Below are 19,920 nucleotides of genomic sequence, written 5' to 3' on the forward strand. Positions count from 1 at the left end.
CCGGGATCGACCCCCTCATCACGGAGTCGGGAATAGTCATCATTGGGTATATCCCGCATGTGGTAGAACCTGTTGATTGAGGCACTATCAAACTTGATCCAAAAACCCCGGACAAAAACCTTGAAGTTCTCGTGTTCATTGGCGTTGGCATAGAACTCTTTCACCAAAGGAATGGATGCAGCAGTAGGTTACTTGGTAAACTTCTTCCATCCCAAACTGTGGATTTTATCTGACAAAAAATTTTCAAGGCCCCTCTCAAGAATGAGATTTCGATGTACCACACTATGTTTATAGCGTTCCTCTGCTTCGGAACTAATGAATCGTTGTCGATCAAACGCTGTAGTAGAGAAAGAGGCGGTGACTTTGGATTTCTTTTTAGGAGGCATGTAGTAAGTGTTCTTTCACAATATCAAATGAAGTTAACCGTCCACTTAAATCAATTAAAGGATTTTGTCTTAGAAAATGAAGTATGTCCCAAGTAGGCACGAAAATCTTAATGAAAAAAGATATCGAACATGTGGTAGGCGGCTAGAATAAACAAGTACAAAGCCGAAAGCAAGCCATCAAAAATAACCCAAGAGTAGTACAAAAGAAGTCTTTGGTGAAATTTATCAAACACTTTGTGAGCAAGACAATAAATTAATAGTTAGGAAAATTCAAGCCCATAGAAAATTGCAAAGTCTTCTAACATAGATTCCAACATTAGTAAAGAAAGTCAAAGAGGAAGAAGAACAAACATATGGTGGGCATATAACAAAATAATTTTGAAGATAAAACAAAAGCCCACACAAGCTTTACCAAAATACAATCCAACAAAGAAAAATGATAATGTGATGTAGTCCTAAACAGGGTTACCATTAGAAGTTCAAATTAAACCAAAAGAAGGAAAATTGCATTGTAAAAGAACGTACCTTCTTTGAAGAACTAGTCACTAGCCTTTCACTTCTAAGATATGAGTTGTTATAGATGTGAAAATGTATAAATGTGGGGTAGTATGAGAGAATTTGGTGTGTGCAAGTGTGGGGAGAAAGAGGGGGAGATTTGAGAAAAGAGAAGAATAAAAGGGTTTGAGGGTAGGGAAATGAAAAGAAAAAAAACGTGTTGTGATTTAAAAAAAAAAAAAAAGGGTTGGGCGCCAGGGTTGTTGAAATTTTTTATTTTTATTTTTTTAAAAGAGTTGGCGCTACAGCGCCACGGCGCCAACTATTCTGAAAAGAGGGTGAAATATTATTATTTTATTTTATTTTTTTACGTTTACCTCCAACCTACTCCCTTCCCATATTGATCAGAGTGTTGATGCAACCATTTTGAGCATAACCCTACAAAATAAAAGGAAAACAAACTTACCAAATTGGCCTAAGAAGAAAAGAACATGTCAAAATAATGAAAAGAAAATTAAGGAATAGAACTTGGGTTGCCTCCCAATAAGCACTTCTTTTACGTCTTTAGCTGGACGTGAACGTGGTGTTAAGTTGGTTTATCAAGGGTAATTTCTTCCACATCCCCGTTTTCTTCTCCATAGTAATACTTGAGGCGTTGTCCATTTGCCTGAAATGTAGACCCATCCATGCTTACTAACTCGACTGCACCATAAGGGAACACCTAACGAATTACAAATGGTCCCGACCACCGGGATTTGAGCTCGCTAGGAAAGCGTTTCAAGCGAGAATTGAATAGAAGAACTCGCTCTCCTGCCTTGAAATCCCTCCTTAAGATTCTCTTGTCATGCCACATTTTTGTTCGTTCCTTGTATATCTTTGCATTTTCGTATGCATTATTTCGGAATTCCTCCAACTCATCAAGCTGCAACAAGCGTTGTGGACCGACCAATTTCATATCTAAATTTAATTTCTTCACAGCCCAATAAGCTCGATGCTCCAATTCCACCGGCAAATGACAAGCTTTTTCGAATACCAGACGGTAGGGTGACATTCCAATTGGTGTTTTAAAGGCTGTTCGGTATGCCCAAAGAGCGTCATCCAGTTTGAGAGACCAGTCATTTCGATTGGTATTCACTGTCTTTTCCAAAATTTGTTTAATCTCTCTGTTAGACACCTCAGCTTGCCCATTCGACTGTGGATGATAACCAAGTGCCAACTTGTGCTTGACATTATATTTAGCTAGAAGAGAATTGAATAGCTTGTTACATAAATGTGTACCTTCATCACTTACTATTGCCCTGGGCGTGTCAAAATGAGTAAAGATATTTTTCTGTAGAAACCTCAAAATCACCTTTGCATCATTTGTCGATGTAGCAATAGCTTCAACCCATTAGATACATAGTCAACTGCAAGGAAAATGTATACCTGACCAAAAGAAGGTGGAAACGGACCCATGAAATCGATACCCCACACATCAAATAATTCCACCTCAAGCATACTAGTTAATGGTAGCTCATGATGCCTTGAAATGTTTCCAGTACATTAACAATGGTCACATGTCTTCACAAAAGCATAGCAGTCTTTGAATAGATTCTGCCAATAGAAACCGGATTGCAATACCTTTGCAGCAGTACGCGTAGGACCGAAATGATCTCCATAAAGTGAAGAGTGGCAATGCTGCATGATTGATTGTGTTTCTTCACCAGGGACACACCACCTGATTATTCTATCAGCACATCTTTTGAACAATATTGGATCATCCCACAGATATGACTTGACGTCATGGAGAAATTTCCTCTTTTGATGAAAGGTCAAGTCAAGTGGCAATCTTCCAGATACTAAGTAATTAACAAAATCAGCATACCATGAGATCTTTGTTGATACAGCTAGCAAGATCTTGTCAGGGAAAGTTTCTCGAATTTGACTGTCATCCACCACCTTTTTATTCTCTAACCGTGAGAGATGGTCTGCAACGACATTCTCACTGCCTTTCTTATCTCGAATCTCTACATCAAATTTCTGTAGTAGCAATATCCATCGAATTAGGCGTGGCTTGGCATCCTTCTTTTCAAAGAGATAACGGATTGCAGCATGGTCCGTGTAAATTATCACTTTGGTGCCAATGAGGTAGGATCTGAATTTATCACATGCAAACGCTACCGCTAGCATTTCCTTCTCTGTTGTGGTGTAATTTAGTTGAGATCCATCAAGAGTTTTGTTGGCATAGTGGATTGCTCAAAAAATCTTATCACTCCTTTGTCCCAAAATCGCCCCTACTGCATAGTCACTGGCATTACACATTACCTCAAATGGCTGATCTCAATCTGGTGCTACCATCACTGGAGCAGTGACTAATTTTGCCTTTATGGTTTCAAAAGTCCGTAAGCAATCTTCATCAAATATGAATGTTGTATCTTTCTCTAAAAGATTACATAGGGGTTTTGCCAATTTTGAGAGGTCTTTGATAAATCTCCTGTAGAATCCAGCGTGCCCTAAGAAACTTCGAATGCCTTTGACATTGGTGGGTGGTGGTAACTTTGCAGTTGTATCAATTTTTACTCTGTCTACTTCCAATCCCCTTGCTGAAACATGGTGGCCTAGCACAATTTCTTCTTGTACCATGAAGTGGTACTTTTCCTAGTTTAGAACTAAATTCTTTTCCTCACAATGTTGCAGCACTAAGGAGATATTGTGAAGGCAGTTATCAAAAGAAGTACCAAACACCGAAAAGTCATCCATAAATACCTCCATAATGTCCTCAACCATGTCAGCAAAGATTGCTATCATGCATCTCTGAAAAGTGGTCGGTGCATTGCATAACCCGAATGACATTCATCTGTAGGCAAAAGTTCCATAGGGACAGGTGAAGGTTGTCTTTTCTTGATCTTCTGGTACTATAGCGATCTGGTTTTAGCCCGAATATCCATCAAGAAAACAATGGTAGGAGTAGCCAGCTAATCTGTCCAACATTTGATCGATGAACGGGAGTGGGAAATGATCCTTTCTGGTTGCCTTGTTCAACTTCCTATAGGCAATGCACACCCTCCAGCCAGTTACTGTTCTAGTTGGAATTAGCTCATTGTTGTCATTCTTAATTACTATCATCCCTCCTTTCTTTGGTACCACATGCACTGGGCTGACCCATTCACTATCTGAAATGGCAAAAATGATTCCGCCTTCAATAGCTTTAGTATCTCCGCTCGAAGCACTTCTTTCATTGATGGGTTTAACCTTCTCTGATGTTCGATGGATGGCTTGTAAGAATATTCCATGAGAATTTTATGCATGCAGACTGTAGGACTTATCCCCTTAATGTCAGTTATCGACCAGCCCAAAGCAGCCTTGTGATCCCTCAACACTTTCAATAATCTGTCCTCTTCGTCCCTGGTGAGTGATGAAGAAATGATCACTGGAAATGCAGAATTGTCCCCCAAAATGCATAGCGGAGGTGATCTGGTAATTGCTTCAGTTCAATCTTACTGCTTTTGTTGCTTTCTTTATCATCTGATTCCTCTAATTTTTGAATATCTTCACACTGTGACAGGTTGTTTTCAACTGGTGTAGACTCTAGAGCCAATATGCAATCAACCAGGTCTTTGTTCCCTGCATATTCTCCATAAGAGCTGATGTCATCCTTTGTTGAACTAAATATCATACACTGCTCCAAGGGATCTTCAATATATAATTTCTCATCGCGCACAGCAGAATCAATGAAGTCAATCCTGTGGCATGTGTCAGTGTCGTTCAAGTACTTCATTGCTTGATAGATATTGAACCTCACCTCTTCTTGATTCACTCTTAATATCAAATGTCCTCCTTGCACATCAATTAATGCTCTTCCAGTTGCTAAAAATGGCCTGCCTAAAATTAGTGGAATTTTCTGATCTTCTTCAATATCCAGTACCACAAAATCAGTTGGGAAGATGAATTTGTCGTCCTTTACTAATACGTCTTCAATAGTACCTCGTGGGTAAGTGAGGGACCTATCAGCTAGTAGTAGAGTCACTGTTGTTGGCTTGACTTCCCCGAGGCCTAACTTCTTGAATACTGATAACGGCATTAGGTTGATGCTTGCTCCTAAATCAAAAAGCGCCTTTTCAAAGGAAGAGCTTCCAATGGTACATGGAATAGTGAAGCTGCCCGGATCTTTTTTCTTCTGAGGAAGTTTCTTTTGAAGAATAGCGCTGCATTCTTCTGTCAATTTTACTGTTTCATATTCCTCCAATTTTTGTTTCTTTGACATCACTTTCTTCATAAACTTTGCGTAATTTGGCATTTGTTCCAAAGCATCTACAAAAGGAATATTAATGTGAATTTTCTTACAAATTTCTAAAAATTTTACAAATTGATCATCAAATTTTTTTCTTTTGAAAACGCTATGGAAATGGAAGTGGTGGTGTGAGAATTGGTGGGTTGTCAGGGAAGGATATGAAGTAAGGTCTGTGAGCCTTATTTGTTCCTTTGGCCTGCTTTTCTTGCTCTTCCACTACTTGTTCTTTCTCCTTATCAGGTGTGGGGTTACTATCTTCAGTGGGTTCACTTTCTCCAACTTGCTTGCCACTCCTTAATACAACGAATTTACAGTGCTCTCATTTGGATTGACTTCTGTATCACTTGGAAATTTTCCTTGTTGCTGAGACTTCATTGAGGTAGCCAACTGACCAATTTGCACTTCAAGATTCTTCATTGTGGCTCCCATGTTGGACACGTGTTTCAATATTATCCAACCGTGATTCATCTTTGTTGAAGCGTGATCATGTCTCAGAAATGAACGTTCTAAGGATGTCTTCCAATGGTGGTTTCCCGTCAGAATTCTGAGTGGTGAATCCGGGTGGAGGTTGAAGTGTGTTTCTATTATTGCCATAAGACAAGTTCTCGTGATTCCTCAGCCCTGGATGATAGTGATTGGCTTGGTAGCTTCCTCTTTGATTGTAGTTTCTACTGTTGACATATTGGGCCTGCTCGTTTGCAACCTCTGTCTCTTGGTGTGATGAAGTACTCATGACTGAATCTACCTTCTGTTGATTTCCTTGAGTGGTAAGCGTGACTATCTGATTTGTGAGTGATGCAGCTTAAGTTGCTAGTGCTGTGATGGGATCCACTTCATGAAGTCCTGCCACTTTCTTTACGCCCGATCTCTCACTTGGCTATTGGTAACTGTTGGTGGCTATGTCATCCAATAAAACATATGCAGCTTCTGCTGTTTTAGCCATTAAAATGCCTCCCGCAGCTGCATCTACCATAGTCCTTGTCTGCCCATTTAGCCCATTATAAAATATCTCAATTTGCACCCATTTCTGGAACCCATGTTGAGGACATCTCCTAAACAAGTCTTTAAATCTTTCCCAGGCTTCATAGAATGGCTCGAAGTCGAGTTGTTTGAATTGGCTAATTTCACCACGAAGTTGAGCTGATTTAGAAGGTGGAAAGTACTTGGTGAGGAATTTCTAAGCCAAATCATCCCAAGTTGTAATTGAGCCATACGGTAGTGACTGGAACCAAGCCTTTGCTTTATCCTTTAAAGAGAATGAGAATAGACGAAGTCTAATTGCATCTTCAGTAACCCCATTCATCTTCACCGCGTCACAAATTTCCAAAAGGATCCAAGATGAGTATTTGGGTCTTCTATTGCAGCACCCCCAAACTGATTTTGCTACACCATATGTATCAACCCTGGCTTCAATTCAAAATTGTTTGCAGCAATTGCTAGGCGTGCGATGCTAGAATAGTTGTCATTGACAACCGGCCTTATGTAGTCCCGAATAGCCCTTTGTTGGTTATCCTCATTGGCTGCTCTAGCATCCTGTTCTGCCATTGCTTCCCGTTCGTTTCTTTGTATACCTCTGAGAATGCGAAATGTGCGTTCTGGTTCAGGATCAACAGGTAGTAAATCTAAATTTCTTGCCCTTCGCATAAACAACTGAAAATAACCACAATGAAGCTTTTAAAGATAGACACAAAAAGAATAAAATAAAAATAAGTATTACGATAGAAAAAAAAATTCAAAGTAAAATGAAAGCCGATTGGTAATAATATCAATTGAAATCGAATGAATCAATCCCCGACAACGACGCCAAAAACTTGTCATGAGTTTTATGTAACGTGATTTAACCGCAAGCGTACGGTGTCAAGTTTTGTAGTATATAAAGGAATTGAAAAGTGTCGAACCCACAGGGATTGATATTCGAATTCTACTGAATACTATAATTGTGTCCGCGTTTACTTTATCTAGACAATCGGATGTTAAATTGATGTTTGAATGTTAAACTAATGTCGATGAATTAAATAACGCAAGGAACGTGAGGCAATTTTTAAAGATTGGATCAAAATTATGTAATGTTTAGGGAGTGATTTCACCATATTATCGACATAATTCTCATCCCCTATAGATATTCCTATCAACTATTTCCCTAATTCATAGGCAAGAACCCTAAATTAATTCTATTTCCTTCTCTCGAATGTCAAATAGAACCTATTTCTATATTTTAATCTCAATATCTCTATTCCGAATTAAATATATAAAGATTATCAAGCACTTGGTCCTTGTTTTACCCTCAAAGATTTGCACTTTCTCTCGAAACCTACAAATCTAAGTTATATTGTTTTTAGATTACGCCTAAATTTCCCTCTCTCGAGCGTCAAATTTAGAGCAACAATTCATTCAATTGGCAATCAGGTAACTGAAATCATTACGTAAGAATAATACAAATCAATTCTGGAAAAATCAATGGGAATACTATAAAGAAATAAAATTATGTCTCAAATAGGTTACATCAAACCCTAGATTTAAAAGTTTAGTTCATGATGGAGAATAAAATTGCAATGAAATACAAAATAGAGTGCATGGATAAGAGAGAGATAGAAAAAAAAACTCAAGTTGCTGTTCTATTTCTCAGTCTTGTTGCTTGATTTCTCAGTTTTCTACCTGCTTCTTCTCTAAAATCGGGACAATCTTCTCTCAATTGGAGCTTCTTTTTCTCTTGCCCCTTCAGCTGTCTAACCCCCTTCTCTTGGTCTTCATCTTGGTATTTATATTTTCTAAGAGTCCTCAATGGTTAGGGTATGATTTTTGGGCTCAAAAAATAATTAAAATTTCGGGTTTTATTCATTTCGGGATTTGGCGCCACAGTGCCCAAGTATGGCGCCGTGGCGTTGCGATGATGTTACTAACTTTCGGATCTTATTCGTTTCAGGATTTAGCGCCACGCGCGCCATATGATGTTACTAACTGGCGCCATGGCGCCCAGGTCCGGCGCCACGGCTCCAGAGTTTCTGCTTCGCTTCCTCTTTGTTAGGCGCCATGGCGCCAGCGGTACTGTTGGGTTGACCTACTTTGGGCGCCATGGCACCCCTTTTTCGGCGTCGTGGCGCTAGTGCCACTACTTTGCTTCTCTTCACTTTATTCTCTAAACCTATTTTCCACTCCAATCTTATTTAATACTTGCTTATTCATGCTCCATTTCATTGATCATCATTTTTGCTCATCACAGGCTCCCAATAGTGATATTTTCTCAAGAGTTGTCCAAACTGCAAAACAACACGAACACGAACACACACATCAAAACGTTCAAAAATGCCGAAAAACAAATAAAAAAATGTGATTTAGAAGCTTTAGTTTAATGAGTGAATTACACTCATCAATGACATGACGAAGCATATTTCTCCAACATTCTTTCATACACATGAGCTTCAAAAAATGGCAATATCGATGTCCAATAAATTCGCCCAAGTGACAATGTAGCTGATTTATTCACAAAAACATTGTCCACATCTACATTCAAGAAATTGGATCATGATATTGGAATGTATTAACTCAAAGATATTCATTGATCAACATCAAGGAAAATAGTTGTACTCTTTTTCCTTCGATTATGTTTTATCCCACTGGATTTGTCTAGCAAGGTTTGAATGGGGCAGCATTTGTTTTTTAATATTCCAAAATAACTATACTATTTTTCCTTCATTTGATTTTTTTCTCACATTGGGCTTTTATCAAATAAAGTTTTAACAAGGCATATATTTTGTAATGTGTCATTCAAGGGAGAGTATTAGGGCTGGCAAAACACAACTCAAACCGCACAACCCGACAACCTCAAAACAAATAGATCGATTTTGGTCAATTTTTTAAATTTAATTGGGTTAGGTTGGGTTTCGAGTTATGAATTAAAAACCTAACCCAACCAGATGAATTAAAAAATTAATATTTGAGATGAAAAAAATTAACTAGACACAATGGTAAAGATAAAAGAATGATCTTATTTACATATACGATTCATTTGAACACGATATATAAATGCAATATTATTTGACAATAAAGTGAAAATTAAAGACATGATGAAATGAATGAATCCCAAAAATTGTAAAATAGAAAATGCTTTATAAATTTTAAACTTATTTATACATTATTTTTAAAAAGAATTCCTTATATATGTATTTAAAAAACGGAGGTTTTCAAGTAATTTCAAACTTTTAAAAGTTATCCAAATTTAACAAAGAAACCGACTCCAACTTTAATTGGGCTAAAGTCCAAGATTGGGTTTAAATCAATAATTGGGTTGGGTTGGGTCGATTTTCAATCAAACCGCCATGTTGGTTTGGGTTTGTGTTGGAAAACAACCCACCGAACCCAACTCCACCCCACCCCACGCCACCCATCCTTGGGGAGTATTGTAAATGATAAATTTATTAATGAATGACATTTGTATCCCTACAATCCTAGATATTATTACCACTATATCCCTGATTCATCCCTATAAATATAGAACTTTGGTTCTTAATAAAACCTACACAAATCTATTGATTTTTCTCTCTTTTCATAATATTATGATTCTTTTTTTTTAATCAGGATATAATTGTGCCAGATTAATACTTTGAAGTATATCATTAGTAGTTGGGCCAAAAACATTTTCCAACAATCCAATGACAATTTGTCAACGCATTCTGATAATTTGATTCTCGTAAAATAATCTGGTAAATGGCATAACTTTCATTTTTGATTTGTTAATTATCAAAATATCTAAATATTTAATATATATAAAAATAACTGAGAGCTCGAGAATTAGATATACATCGGAGAGAAGCTAACTATGATTATAAAAAATGATGTTGTCGACGACCTACGATGATCAATATTAGTAGTCTTGATTTATAATGCTACTAGCATACGATAGTTGATGTTGATATGTAGCACCAAATTAGATCGAATTAAAAAAAAATTAATCTGAGTTAATATTTATGAAAAGATTTACAAAAAAATAAATAAATTATAAAAAAAAATACACAAAAATTGGAACGGATTGGAGCTCAGTCTAGTCCACCTAAATACTCTGCCCAATGTTACTTGTACACTGAAATTTACCACTTGGGCGACAGAATGTAGAGGTGACATTTCTTTATTAGCTTGGGGATGACAAACGAAGTCAATCTTACTGCGTGGACATTAAGATTAACATAAAGTTTAATATAATATTATTTGACATTTTATCATTGGACAGTTTAAAATACAATTAACTTTTCTATCTAATCATCTACTGCCATGTACAATTATGTCAAGCATCCTATCAAATCCTTCTGACAAAGTAGCTTTATCCAAAAAAGGTTCTACCAATGCTACCTCTGTGTTCTATAACCTAGGTGGTAAACCTAAGTATACATGTAGCATTTCTCAAATACGCTAGTGCTGATATGATTCACATCTGATTCTGCAGGATGAGAAAGCTAGGAAGTTATTTGATGATCTACTTCAGGGGAAACAAGAGAAGCTTCAATGCCAAGCACGCCAAAATTCCAAGCGGCATAATATGTCAGATCTTGAAGAAAGAGAGCGATCAGCCATTTCCCTTGACCCCAGCCCGAGAGCTGGAGAAGAGGAAGACATGATTTCCAGGAAGCTAAAAGAGGATATTGCACAAATTCGTGCCATGCATACTCAAAAGTTTCAGTCAATACAACACCTTCAAAGAGATATACATCAGCAAGGGAGAGAGGTAGTACGAATGTGAAGGTAATGGACTAGACATGGAGAATGTGCTTAATGTTTCATTGGAGAAGATTAGTGAAGAATATACACCTCAAAGACTTGGGAAAATATTTAGAAGTTTTGGTGCAGTAGAAGATGTAGTCATTAGGAGTTTCAAGAAGAAAGAATCAGCTCTTGTCGTAATGGCATCCAAGGATGCGGCCATAAGTTTGTTTTCGAGTTCTTCAATTCAAGTTGATGTCTGTTAGTCTCACAATGAGCATTTTATGATGTAGGACATAATTTGTATATTAAAAAAAGAGTACTAATAGAAATGAACATCTTAATTCCGGACAGAGCCCATAAGACTATTTTGAAAAGAAAACGACGAGGGTAACAATACTCACATTATGTGATGTACAATGAATTCCGGCCATTCGAGTTCGTTTAGCACTTGAAAACTGATTTTTGAAGTTTTGGTGCTATTTTTGTCAATTTGTTTATTTGTTTTTTTTGCAATTTTAGTTTATTTAGACTTTGTTTTCATTACTTTTGGTTGTTTAAAACTACGTTTCCGAGTAAACCCTTATAAATAAGAGGTTAGTTCATTTTTTTCATCATTATTCATTATAAAATTCATGAAATTTATTTTCTCTTTAATTTGATGAATTCCAAATTTCGTGATTTCAAGGTTATCGTTGAATTCATTTCTTTCACCTTGTCATTATTTGACAAATTGCAGCTCTGGCAATTTGTTGAGGGATTTTTCAAATCCTCTCCTAGTTTTGCCGCTTCAACCAGCCTCATCATCAGCTATTATTGGCAATGACAGTGACAGAAACGTAGTGTCTGAATTTCCCAAAATCAAGCAATCTTCTTGGTTTTGGACATCAGGCTTTTGATATATCTTTGTTGGACAAATTGAAAAAGGTTTGATTTACCTCGAAGGTTTTACTGGTTCACTCTACATAAAATATTTTCATTTGTCATTCATTTTTAACAAGGCGTTGAAAGATTGACTTGAATAGTATAACACACTAAAATGTTTACACCTGATGGGGAAAGCACTAAGACCCTGTTTGATTATATCAATTTTTTCATGCCATGGAAAATCAATTCCATTTTTCCTCTTTTTGGTTGTTTGATAGCATTTTTTTTAAGGAATTATTTTTCTTGTTTTTCTTGGGAATGAGCAATTTTCCATGTTTTCATGAGAATTCGAATTCTAGGCATTTTTAGCGATTTTATTTTATTTTTTTTCAATTTTTTTCCTTTTTGCAATATAAACAAATTCTACCCCTAATTGTAACAAAATATTTTTTTAATTGATAATTTTCATGTAAAATATAGTCAAACGAACATCAAAAGATAGATATTTTTTTTTTGGCAATAAAAACAAATTATATTCTCAATATCAGTAAATTTTATCTCTTTAATTGATAATTTTCATGTAAAGCAAAACCAAATGAATACCAAAAAATATTTTATTTCAACAATCACGTGAAAAATTATACCAATCAAATACAATAAATTGACAATTCCCAAAAATACAATTTCTAGGCAATTCAATTTTCTAAAATTCATTTTCTTTCCACCCAAATTTCATCTTTGCAATCAAACGGACCCAGTCTTTTCATTTTACCATAAAGGGCAAGTATGCTATTGTATAGAGTTTTTACCATAAAGGGCAGCCTTATTTTTTACTCAGCCTGAGTAAAATTTTCTCAAGTTGAGTGCCAAAGTTCCTTCGTGTCTCATATCATCAGTAAATTCATACATACGGAAGATAAAGGCCATAAAGAAGAGACACTGAATTGACTGAGCAAATCAGCGGTACGTACTTCTTACATGAATTTATTGAAATTAATGCAAAATTGAATATTTAGGAACAGCGATTCTTTATTGTAATTAGCTCAACACATGTCCTATTCTCAACTAAACGTTAAACCGCCAAGAGAGACCTTGTATATGTCAAATAAATCTCAGGTACTACTGCATTTACAGAAGATCAGAATAGGACTGAGGTACGTAAAACTTTACCTCTAACAACAAAACACGCAGAGAAAAAAGAAAGGAACATTTTAGTTTTTCAAGTGAAATTGAACTTTCCCAGTTAAAAGTATCGAGGGAATATAACCAGTAAAGTTAGAGTTCTTCAGGTATGCTGTACAGAACAGGCGTCCAAGAATCTCCGCTTCTAACCTTCGCTTGTGTTGCTCTCAATACATGTCTTCTGCGCATGAAATTCAAGCGCTGTTCCAAAGACATAGATGGAGTGGATTGACATGGAATCCCTTTGCCATCTCTAACCACCTCGACCACGTGCTTTAGATCTTCCTTCTTCACCCGAATTTTCATCTTCATCGATCCATTTTCAGAAGTTTGGCAAACAGCTTCTCCACCGTTAACCTGTGCAATGGCATTCAAAATGTTACTCACTACTGCCTTGTGATTTCTACCTCTTGAAACCCTGAATTCTCTTCTTTGCCAAGTCTTTTCTTCTGCAACTTTCAACTCCATTTTCTCCTCTCTCAACTTCTCGACGTTTGTCGTATGGTTTTTAGGTTGTTCTTGCCTATGGTCTATGGATGTTGACAACTTTTATAGTGATCTCATGCCAATTAAATTAATAGCTTGGCGGAGTACGGTTAATTGAATATCAATTGTGACTTTGAACAGACAACTTTCATTCTCATTCTCTATGAATGTACATATCAGCATTTGACTTTGGTAGAAGCTTACTCGTAATTCCGTTCATCTAAGCTATTATTGAATGGGATTTAGGAGAGGCTGTACGTGTCTACTTTTAATTTTGTTCACCATCTCAAAATTCTAAGCTATCTAACTAATCTAGTATCCGTTTGGCTCCCATTAAATTAAATTTCCTTCTTCTCTCATATCTTCAATCACACAATCTTCCATAAAATAATATTACATATTTGAATTTTTTTCTTTTTTTTTTAACTACTCATTCTTCAAAAATATACTATTCCACCCATTTTAATTTGAAAAAGGGAGCCAAACGGGGGTTATTTTCGACCATTCCGTTAGTTTCACTAATTGGCAGGCTGGCTAATAATGCATTAATTGTGATGTCTGAATTATGCATTAGTTTTTATATAGCAATATCATTTGTTCACCAACCCAACCCAACTCAACCCATCACATGCAAATCCATATTTTGCGCAGGTAGAAATTGGATTGCAAATAATGGCTACAAGTTTGGTGGAAGATATAGGATCAATTTGGTACAACTTTTGTAAAGTTTGAAGTTGCTCCTAAAATTAAAAAGTTGCTTTTGAATATATTTCTATAATTTTTTAAAAGTATTTTGTTAGACAAAAGGAGTTTTTAAAGGAAAATTCTACAAAAAAACAACAAAGTAGAAGCCCAACCAAGCGGGTCTATACTGAATTATTAATAAGTGTTGCGACTTAGCCCCCATTTAGGCTCTATTTTTTCAAAATTTATTTTCAACCACATATTTTTTTTAATAATATAATATTACACATAAATTTAAAAATTTTCCTTATTTTTCTAACCATATATTCTTCAAAAAATAACTATTTTAAATACATTTTTTTTCGTCCAAAATCTCATTTTAATGGAACCAAAACGAGAGCTTAGGCTAATTAGTTCAAGCGTACAATATGGAATGATGATAAAGAAATATGAAGGTGGATTTTAAATTGAAAGTCGGCGACAGGAGCTTTGGCGTTAGTTTAAAAGCTTGGCTAGCACATAGTTGAACAATAATGCTAACAGCCTGGCTCAATGACTATATCTCTAATAATTTTTTTTTTTTAATTATCGGTGGAATAGAAAAATATGCTTAGGAGTTTATAATCAAAATAATAATTGGACTATGATCCACTCCAAAGATCAATCATGGCATGAGGACAAGGAAAAGATCTTGAGGAAAAAGCGGTCGATTAAAATAGAAGGCTGCCAAATCATTGTAGAATTCGAGTCATCATAGAACAAACTATAAATCAGCAGACCTAGAAAGCAAAAATCGTCAAATTGAAATTGTCTTTTCAAAATTGTTAGTGTTGTCACCTAAACCCGTATACAAAATGATTTTGAATTTACTAAACCTTCGTCTTTCACTGCAAATGTCGATGTCCAAAGTGCACCGCAAAGTGGGTCGAATTTTTGTCTCCATCTTAAGTGTTGGGAAAAGATCAGGGAAAGGAGGTGTATCCAAACAACTTACAAACTAACCTGGAACAAAGTTGTCTTCTTTATATGGAAAGTCTCGAACCAATGGATTCATTCTGAAAGTTGGGAAGAACAAGATGCAAATCACATTGGCATTTGTATTGGGTCTCAATTAGTGGAAATTATAAGAGTAAATTACCTTAAATCGTATTTTTAAATAAACAATCTTAAATAAGGTTACCTCCAAAATGGGCAAGATAAAATTTTTCACCATGAATAGGAGAACGAGTGTAAAAACATATACGGTTCATACCCACTCCACTTGTCTATATAAATAATACATTGTGACCCATGGGTCAAACAACCTACCCCACTGTACTGTAAATATCTTCTCTAAGCCCCCCGTTTTGCCCCCATTATTTGGATTTATAATTGGTGGAATAGTAGTTTTTTGAAAAACGAATGATTGTAAAAGAATGAAAAAATTTCGATTTGCGTAAAATATTATTTTATTGAAGATTGTGTGGTTGAAAATAAGAAAGTGAAAATTTTTAATTAAATTGATGAGTTTAAAAGAGGGGCAAATGGGGATAAAATAGAACTCTTCCCCTTTACGTATACAAACATAACTCTCTCTCTCTCAATATATGTACGAACACAAATATTTACATATATATACTCTCTCTCTACCCCACCCTACTTAAACCCTACATAATGAAGTTGGTTGTCATGGAGTCAAGGAGGGGATTTTGCCACCAAAAATGCAATTCAAGCAAACTCTCGATTGTTGTATGACGGCAATGCTGCAATGACGGTGGCATTGTAGGGACAAAGACTGTAGAGATGGTGGTGAATTTGACGTGAAAGTGGTGGTGGTGATAGATTTGATGTAGTGGTGGCGATTTGAGTGGTGCCATGGTGGTCCAAATAATGGATGTCGGGTTCTGATACCCAATAAATCTAGACTATGATTTAAAGCAGATCTCAAATAATTTATCGAAATCATAGTGCTTGGCTAGACCCAGAAACGACCAATAGGCTTTTGTATGGCCTAAGTTGTTGAGTTGGATGGTTGGCCCATGTCGTGATAAGTTGGGAGATTGGTTGTGGAGCCCGTTTACATGTATTCTTGGCCCAATTGAGGGAAACCTAATTGAAGCCTTATATCCATCCCATTCCCAGCTGTGACGTGTGTGTGTGTGTATGTGTGGGGACTAAAACACGGAGAGAAAAATAGTGAAAGGGGCAGCCCCTTTCTTTTCTTTTCTTTTCTTTTTTTTTTTGGGGGGGGGGGGGGGGGGGGAATTTTTAAAAAATCTTTTTTTTTTTTTTTTGGGGGGGGGGGGGGGGTGAGGAATTTTGAAAGACTTCCACCACTGTTGCTTCATCATTTTCTTCTGTAGTCACCACCAAAATCATTAGAGTCATCTTTGTGGTGGTAAAGATAGTATTGGTTTGGTTTGGGATGAGCTTGTCAATTGGTATTCATTCGATTGATTTTTTTGAGTCGAATCAAGATTTCTTGAAGTTGGTTTTTCTTTGTCATTGGGTTCTAATCATAACCAGCTCTTTTCTTTTTAAGTAGGACCGTTATTACTATTTCTAGGAATGGTAATTGAACCGAACAACTTGTTTGGACTCGGCCGGTTAAAGACGAGCCCAAGCAAGACCCTAAAAAATTTGGCTCGTCCAAAGCTTGTATGGGCAAGGGCCGCCGGCTCGGCCCATTGCCAAGGTGGGCTACTGAGCTATTTTCTCAAATTTTTTATTATTATTAATTTTTTTAATTGGACTATATAGGGTGTATTGGGATACCATTATCAAAACTTAGAGAAAAAAAAAAAAAAAAAAACATATTTGCAACAAAAATCTGCATTCGACACATTTGAAGGGGATTCTTTAATTATTTGCTGCGAATTACCTTTCTAACTTGTGAATTAGAATAAGCACCAACTTGGTTAAGTTAAAAGATGTGGATAGAAATTTAATTTAAAATTGATAATTTATTTTAACCACACATTTTATGAAACAATAATTTTTATTTTTCAACAATAAATTTAAAGAAATTTTATGAAAATCTACTTAAAAAGTTTACTTTTAGCAAAATCAAAGAGGGCTAAATATGCAATTAGGGTATCGATTTTTATTTCATAAAATAAATAAAAAAAGTCAATAGCAGGAAATTAAAAATCAATTTCATATGAAAAATATGTTTGTTCTATCATTTATTAAAAAATTTGTGACTTTTGATGCATGATAATTCATTAGTCGCTGCCACTCAACCGAATTGAAGGAGGAAGTAGGTGGATCTTTCGTTCCCATGTAGTCGTGTTCGTAGGTGGATCAGTGTTTATTTTTTATTTTTATTTTTAAATTCATTTTTAATTACATATTTTGAATAAAATAAATTTATACCTAAATTCATTTTTTCAAATTTTTAATCATATATTCTTTAAAAAATCACTATTACAGAATTCATTTTTCATGAGTTTTATAATAATGAATTTTTTTTTAGAATATGTAGTTAAAAATTAGAAAATAATTTTGAATATTCGTGTAATTTTTTTTTATTTGAAGAATGTTTGGTTGAAAAATAGGTCGAAAACAAAATAAGTTTTTAGATAAATGTCTAAATAGATAAATTTGGGTTGATTTTTCTAAAATTGGAAAAAATGAGGGGTAGATTTTGCAAAAAAGCAAGTTGCTCATGCTGGAGTGAAGTTATTATATTATGAACAAAAGTGACGAAGTTCAAGCGTCAAACTTGCTGATCACATTCTCCTCTTATTGTAACTGACACAAACAATCCACAGGAAGATATGGAGAATTGGGGGAGTTTAAGTCACCTGTTCGTTACAGTGTTCCTCTCGAATGTAGCGGGCTTAATGGTGAATCCGGCCATCACTGACGTTACAATGGCGGCAGTGTGTCCTGGTAAAGACGAGTGTTCACTTGCCATTTACCTTACCGGCTTCCAACAAGCGGTACGATTTTACTTCATTCCTATCTTCATATTCACCTTTCTTTAATTCAATCTACTGCAATTCATTTTTGCTTCTCTTTCTGTAATTATTAGTACTTTCATTATTGATTTTAAATATTGGATTTGGAAGCTACTTAGTGCAATTGTTATATTCCGAATCAGAAGGTCTCAAAATCTCTCGATAATTATATTTCCAGCATAAGGATATAATTTGGTGTTTTTGCAGACATCGTAATTTTTTTAACTACTTTTCCTTTCTTGTATTGTGTGTTATTTTCAAACAAGCTATCAGAGTATACGGCAATGTTTTATGCATTTCCGTGAATTAATCATCATATATTGTGGTGCTCCTATTGGCTGGATGGAATACTGTTTTTCTCTCCTCTTCTTCCCCAACCGAACAGGAGTTTTAAACTGTTTGCTTGCATGTTTTTCCGTGTGAAAGGACTTATTTTCTTTCTCTAACACCCCACTCCTCCCTGAAATTGCAATCTAGATTTGGGTTAACAGGTGGACTTGTAGATTAGGAGGACAATTTTATAGCCTCCGTAGGCTTAAGTACTTGTTGAAGGGTTTGGATCTGCTCGATGGATCGATATATTGATAGAGTGTTGAATAACAGACTTGAATTATAGAGTACAAAGGGCCAATTTGGTTGTGAGAACGGGTCCCTTGGAGAATAATATAGATGCTTTCTGCATATAAATAGAAAGGAGAGAAGTGGTATGAGATGGTGAGATTTGCTTTACCACATGAAGAATCTCAGAGCATTGATAGAACTTAAATTAAAAGGTTGGTTTCTCATAACATATCTGAAGAGTATACACTATAAGCAGTATATATGGATTACAAACTATCATAGATAAGTGCAGATATATCGTGTGGATAAACTAGCAGCTGGTCATCAATTTAAACGAAAATAGATTTTACCCTCTATCACACTGTTTTGACTAGAGTAGCTACGAAGCAAAAATTACAATTTTCTATGCACCACATAACCTCTACTTAAATGTCACCGGATTATCATAAATATGGGGAACTAAGCCTGACCTTTGACCAATTCCGGTGGAGCCAGAAAGGTTGTTCAACTGTGCTTTTATTAGTCTGTTCTTCTTATTCAGACATTCACTAATTATTCACAAATTATAAGCTATACAAAGTCTGTTCATGCTTAGTCGCTACTTCATATTTATAGACAGCGGAATTGATGGCATTGCTTAAAGTTTTGAATTTCAAAATCTTGTTTTATTCTCCGTTTTTTACAAAGAGAAAAGATCAAAGAATAATCACAATTTTCATCAATTAATTTTGGAGCAAAAGTATACCGTGTAAAGTTATAACTTATGGGGTAAAACAAATTTTTACCAAGCACTAATGGAGGAATGTTATGCAGATTGCAGGATTGGGGTCTGTTGTCATGATGCCATTGATTGGGAATCTGTCTGATGCTTATGGAAGGAAAACTTTGCTCACAGTTCCCTTGGTTCTCTCCATTATTCCACTAGGTACAAAGTACTATATGGTTTTGCTTATTTAAAGAGTGCTTCCATGGGGAATGTTCCAGCTTTTGATAGCATTCTAAGCCAGCAATTCTATTGGTGGAGCAATAATGAGTTGTCATTGATCTCATAATTTGATGCAGAGAAAGTATATTCAGTTCTAGATTTAGATCATAGACGAAATATTATTCTGACATTTACACGTAGAAGACTTAAATTTTATGACTAAAATAAAATTATAAGCAATTTTTTTCCTTATGAAGTAGCAGCAACACGTATAGACATAACATACCTTTAATCTGGTTACATATATATCCACTCATCATTGGACCAACATTGTGCAGGCATATATGACTGGCCTGTGAGATAAATCTGTGAGAAAGTAATTTTAAATAAAAAAAATTTGGGCGATTTTTTCACATAGAACCTTCTCTCGCT

At 35.6% G+C, this 19,920-nt stretch overlaps 1 protein-coding gene across 1 annotated transcript in view; it reads left to right on the plus strand.

Moving 5' to 3' along the window:
- The first annotated feature begins 17,724 nt into the window (after nt 1–17,724).
- LOC111410059 (hippocampus abundant transcript-like protein 1) overlaps nt 17,725–19,920 on the plus strand; it is a 7,266-nt gene continuing 5,070 nt past the window's right edge. Inside the window, exons 1-2 of the mRNA XM_023040222.1 lie at nt 17,725–17,984; nt 19,377–19,488. Coding sequence (XP_022895990.1) covers nt 17,820–17,984; nt 19,377–19,488 — 277 coding nt within the window. The 5' untranslated portion in view covers nt 17,725–17,819. The remainder of the gene's footprint in view (nt 17,985–19,376; nt 19,489–19,920) is intronic.

This window comes from Olea europaea, chromosome 15, assembly GCF_002742605.1.
Source record: "Olea europaea var. sylvestris chromosome 15, O_europaea_v1, whole genome shotgun sequence".
NCBI classification, from domain to species: domain Eukaryota; kingdom Viridiplantae; phylum Streptophyta; class Magnoliopsida; order Lamiales; family Oleaceae; genus Olea; species Olea europaea.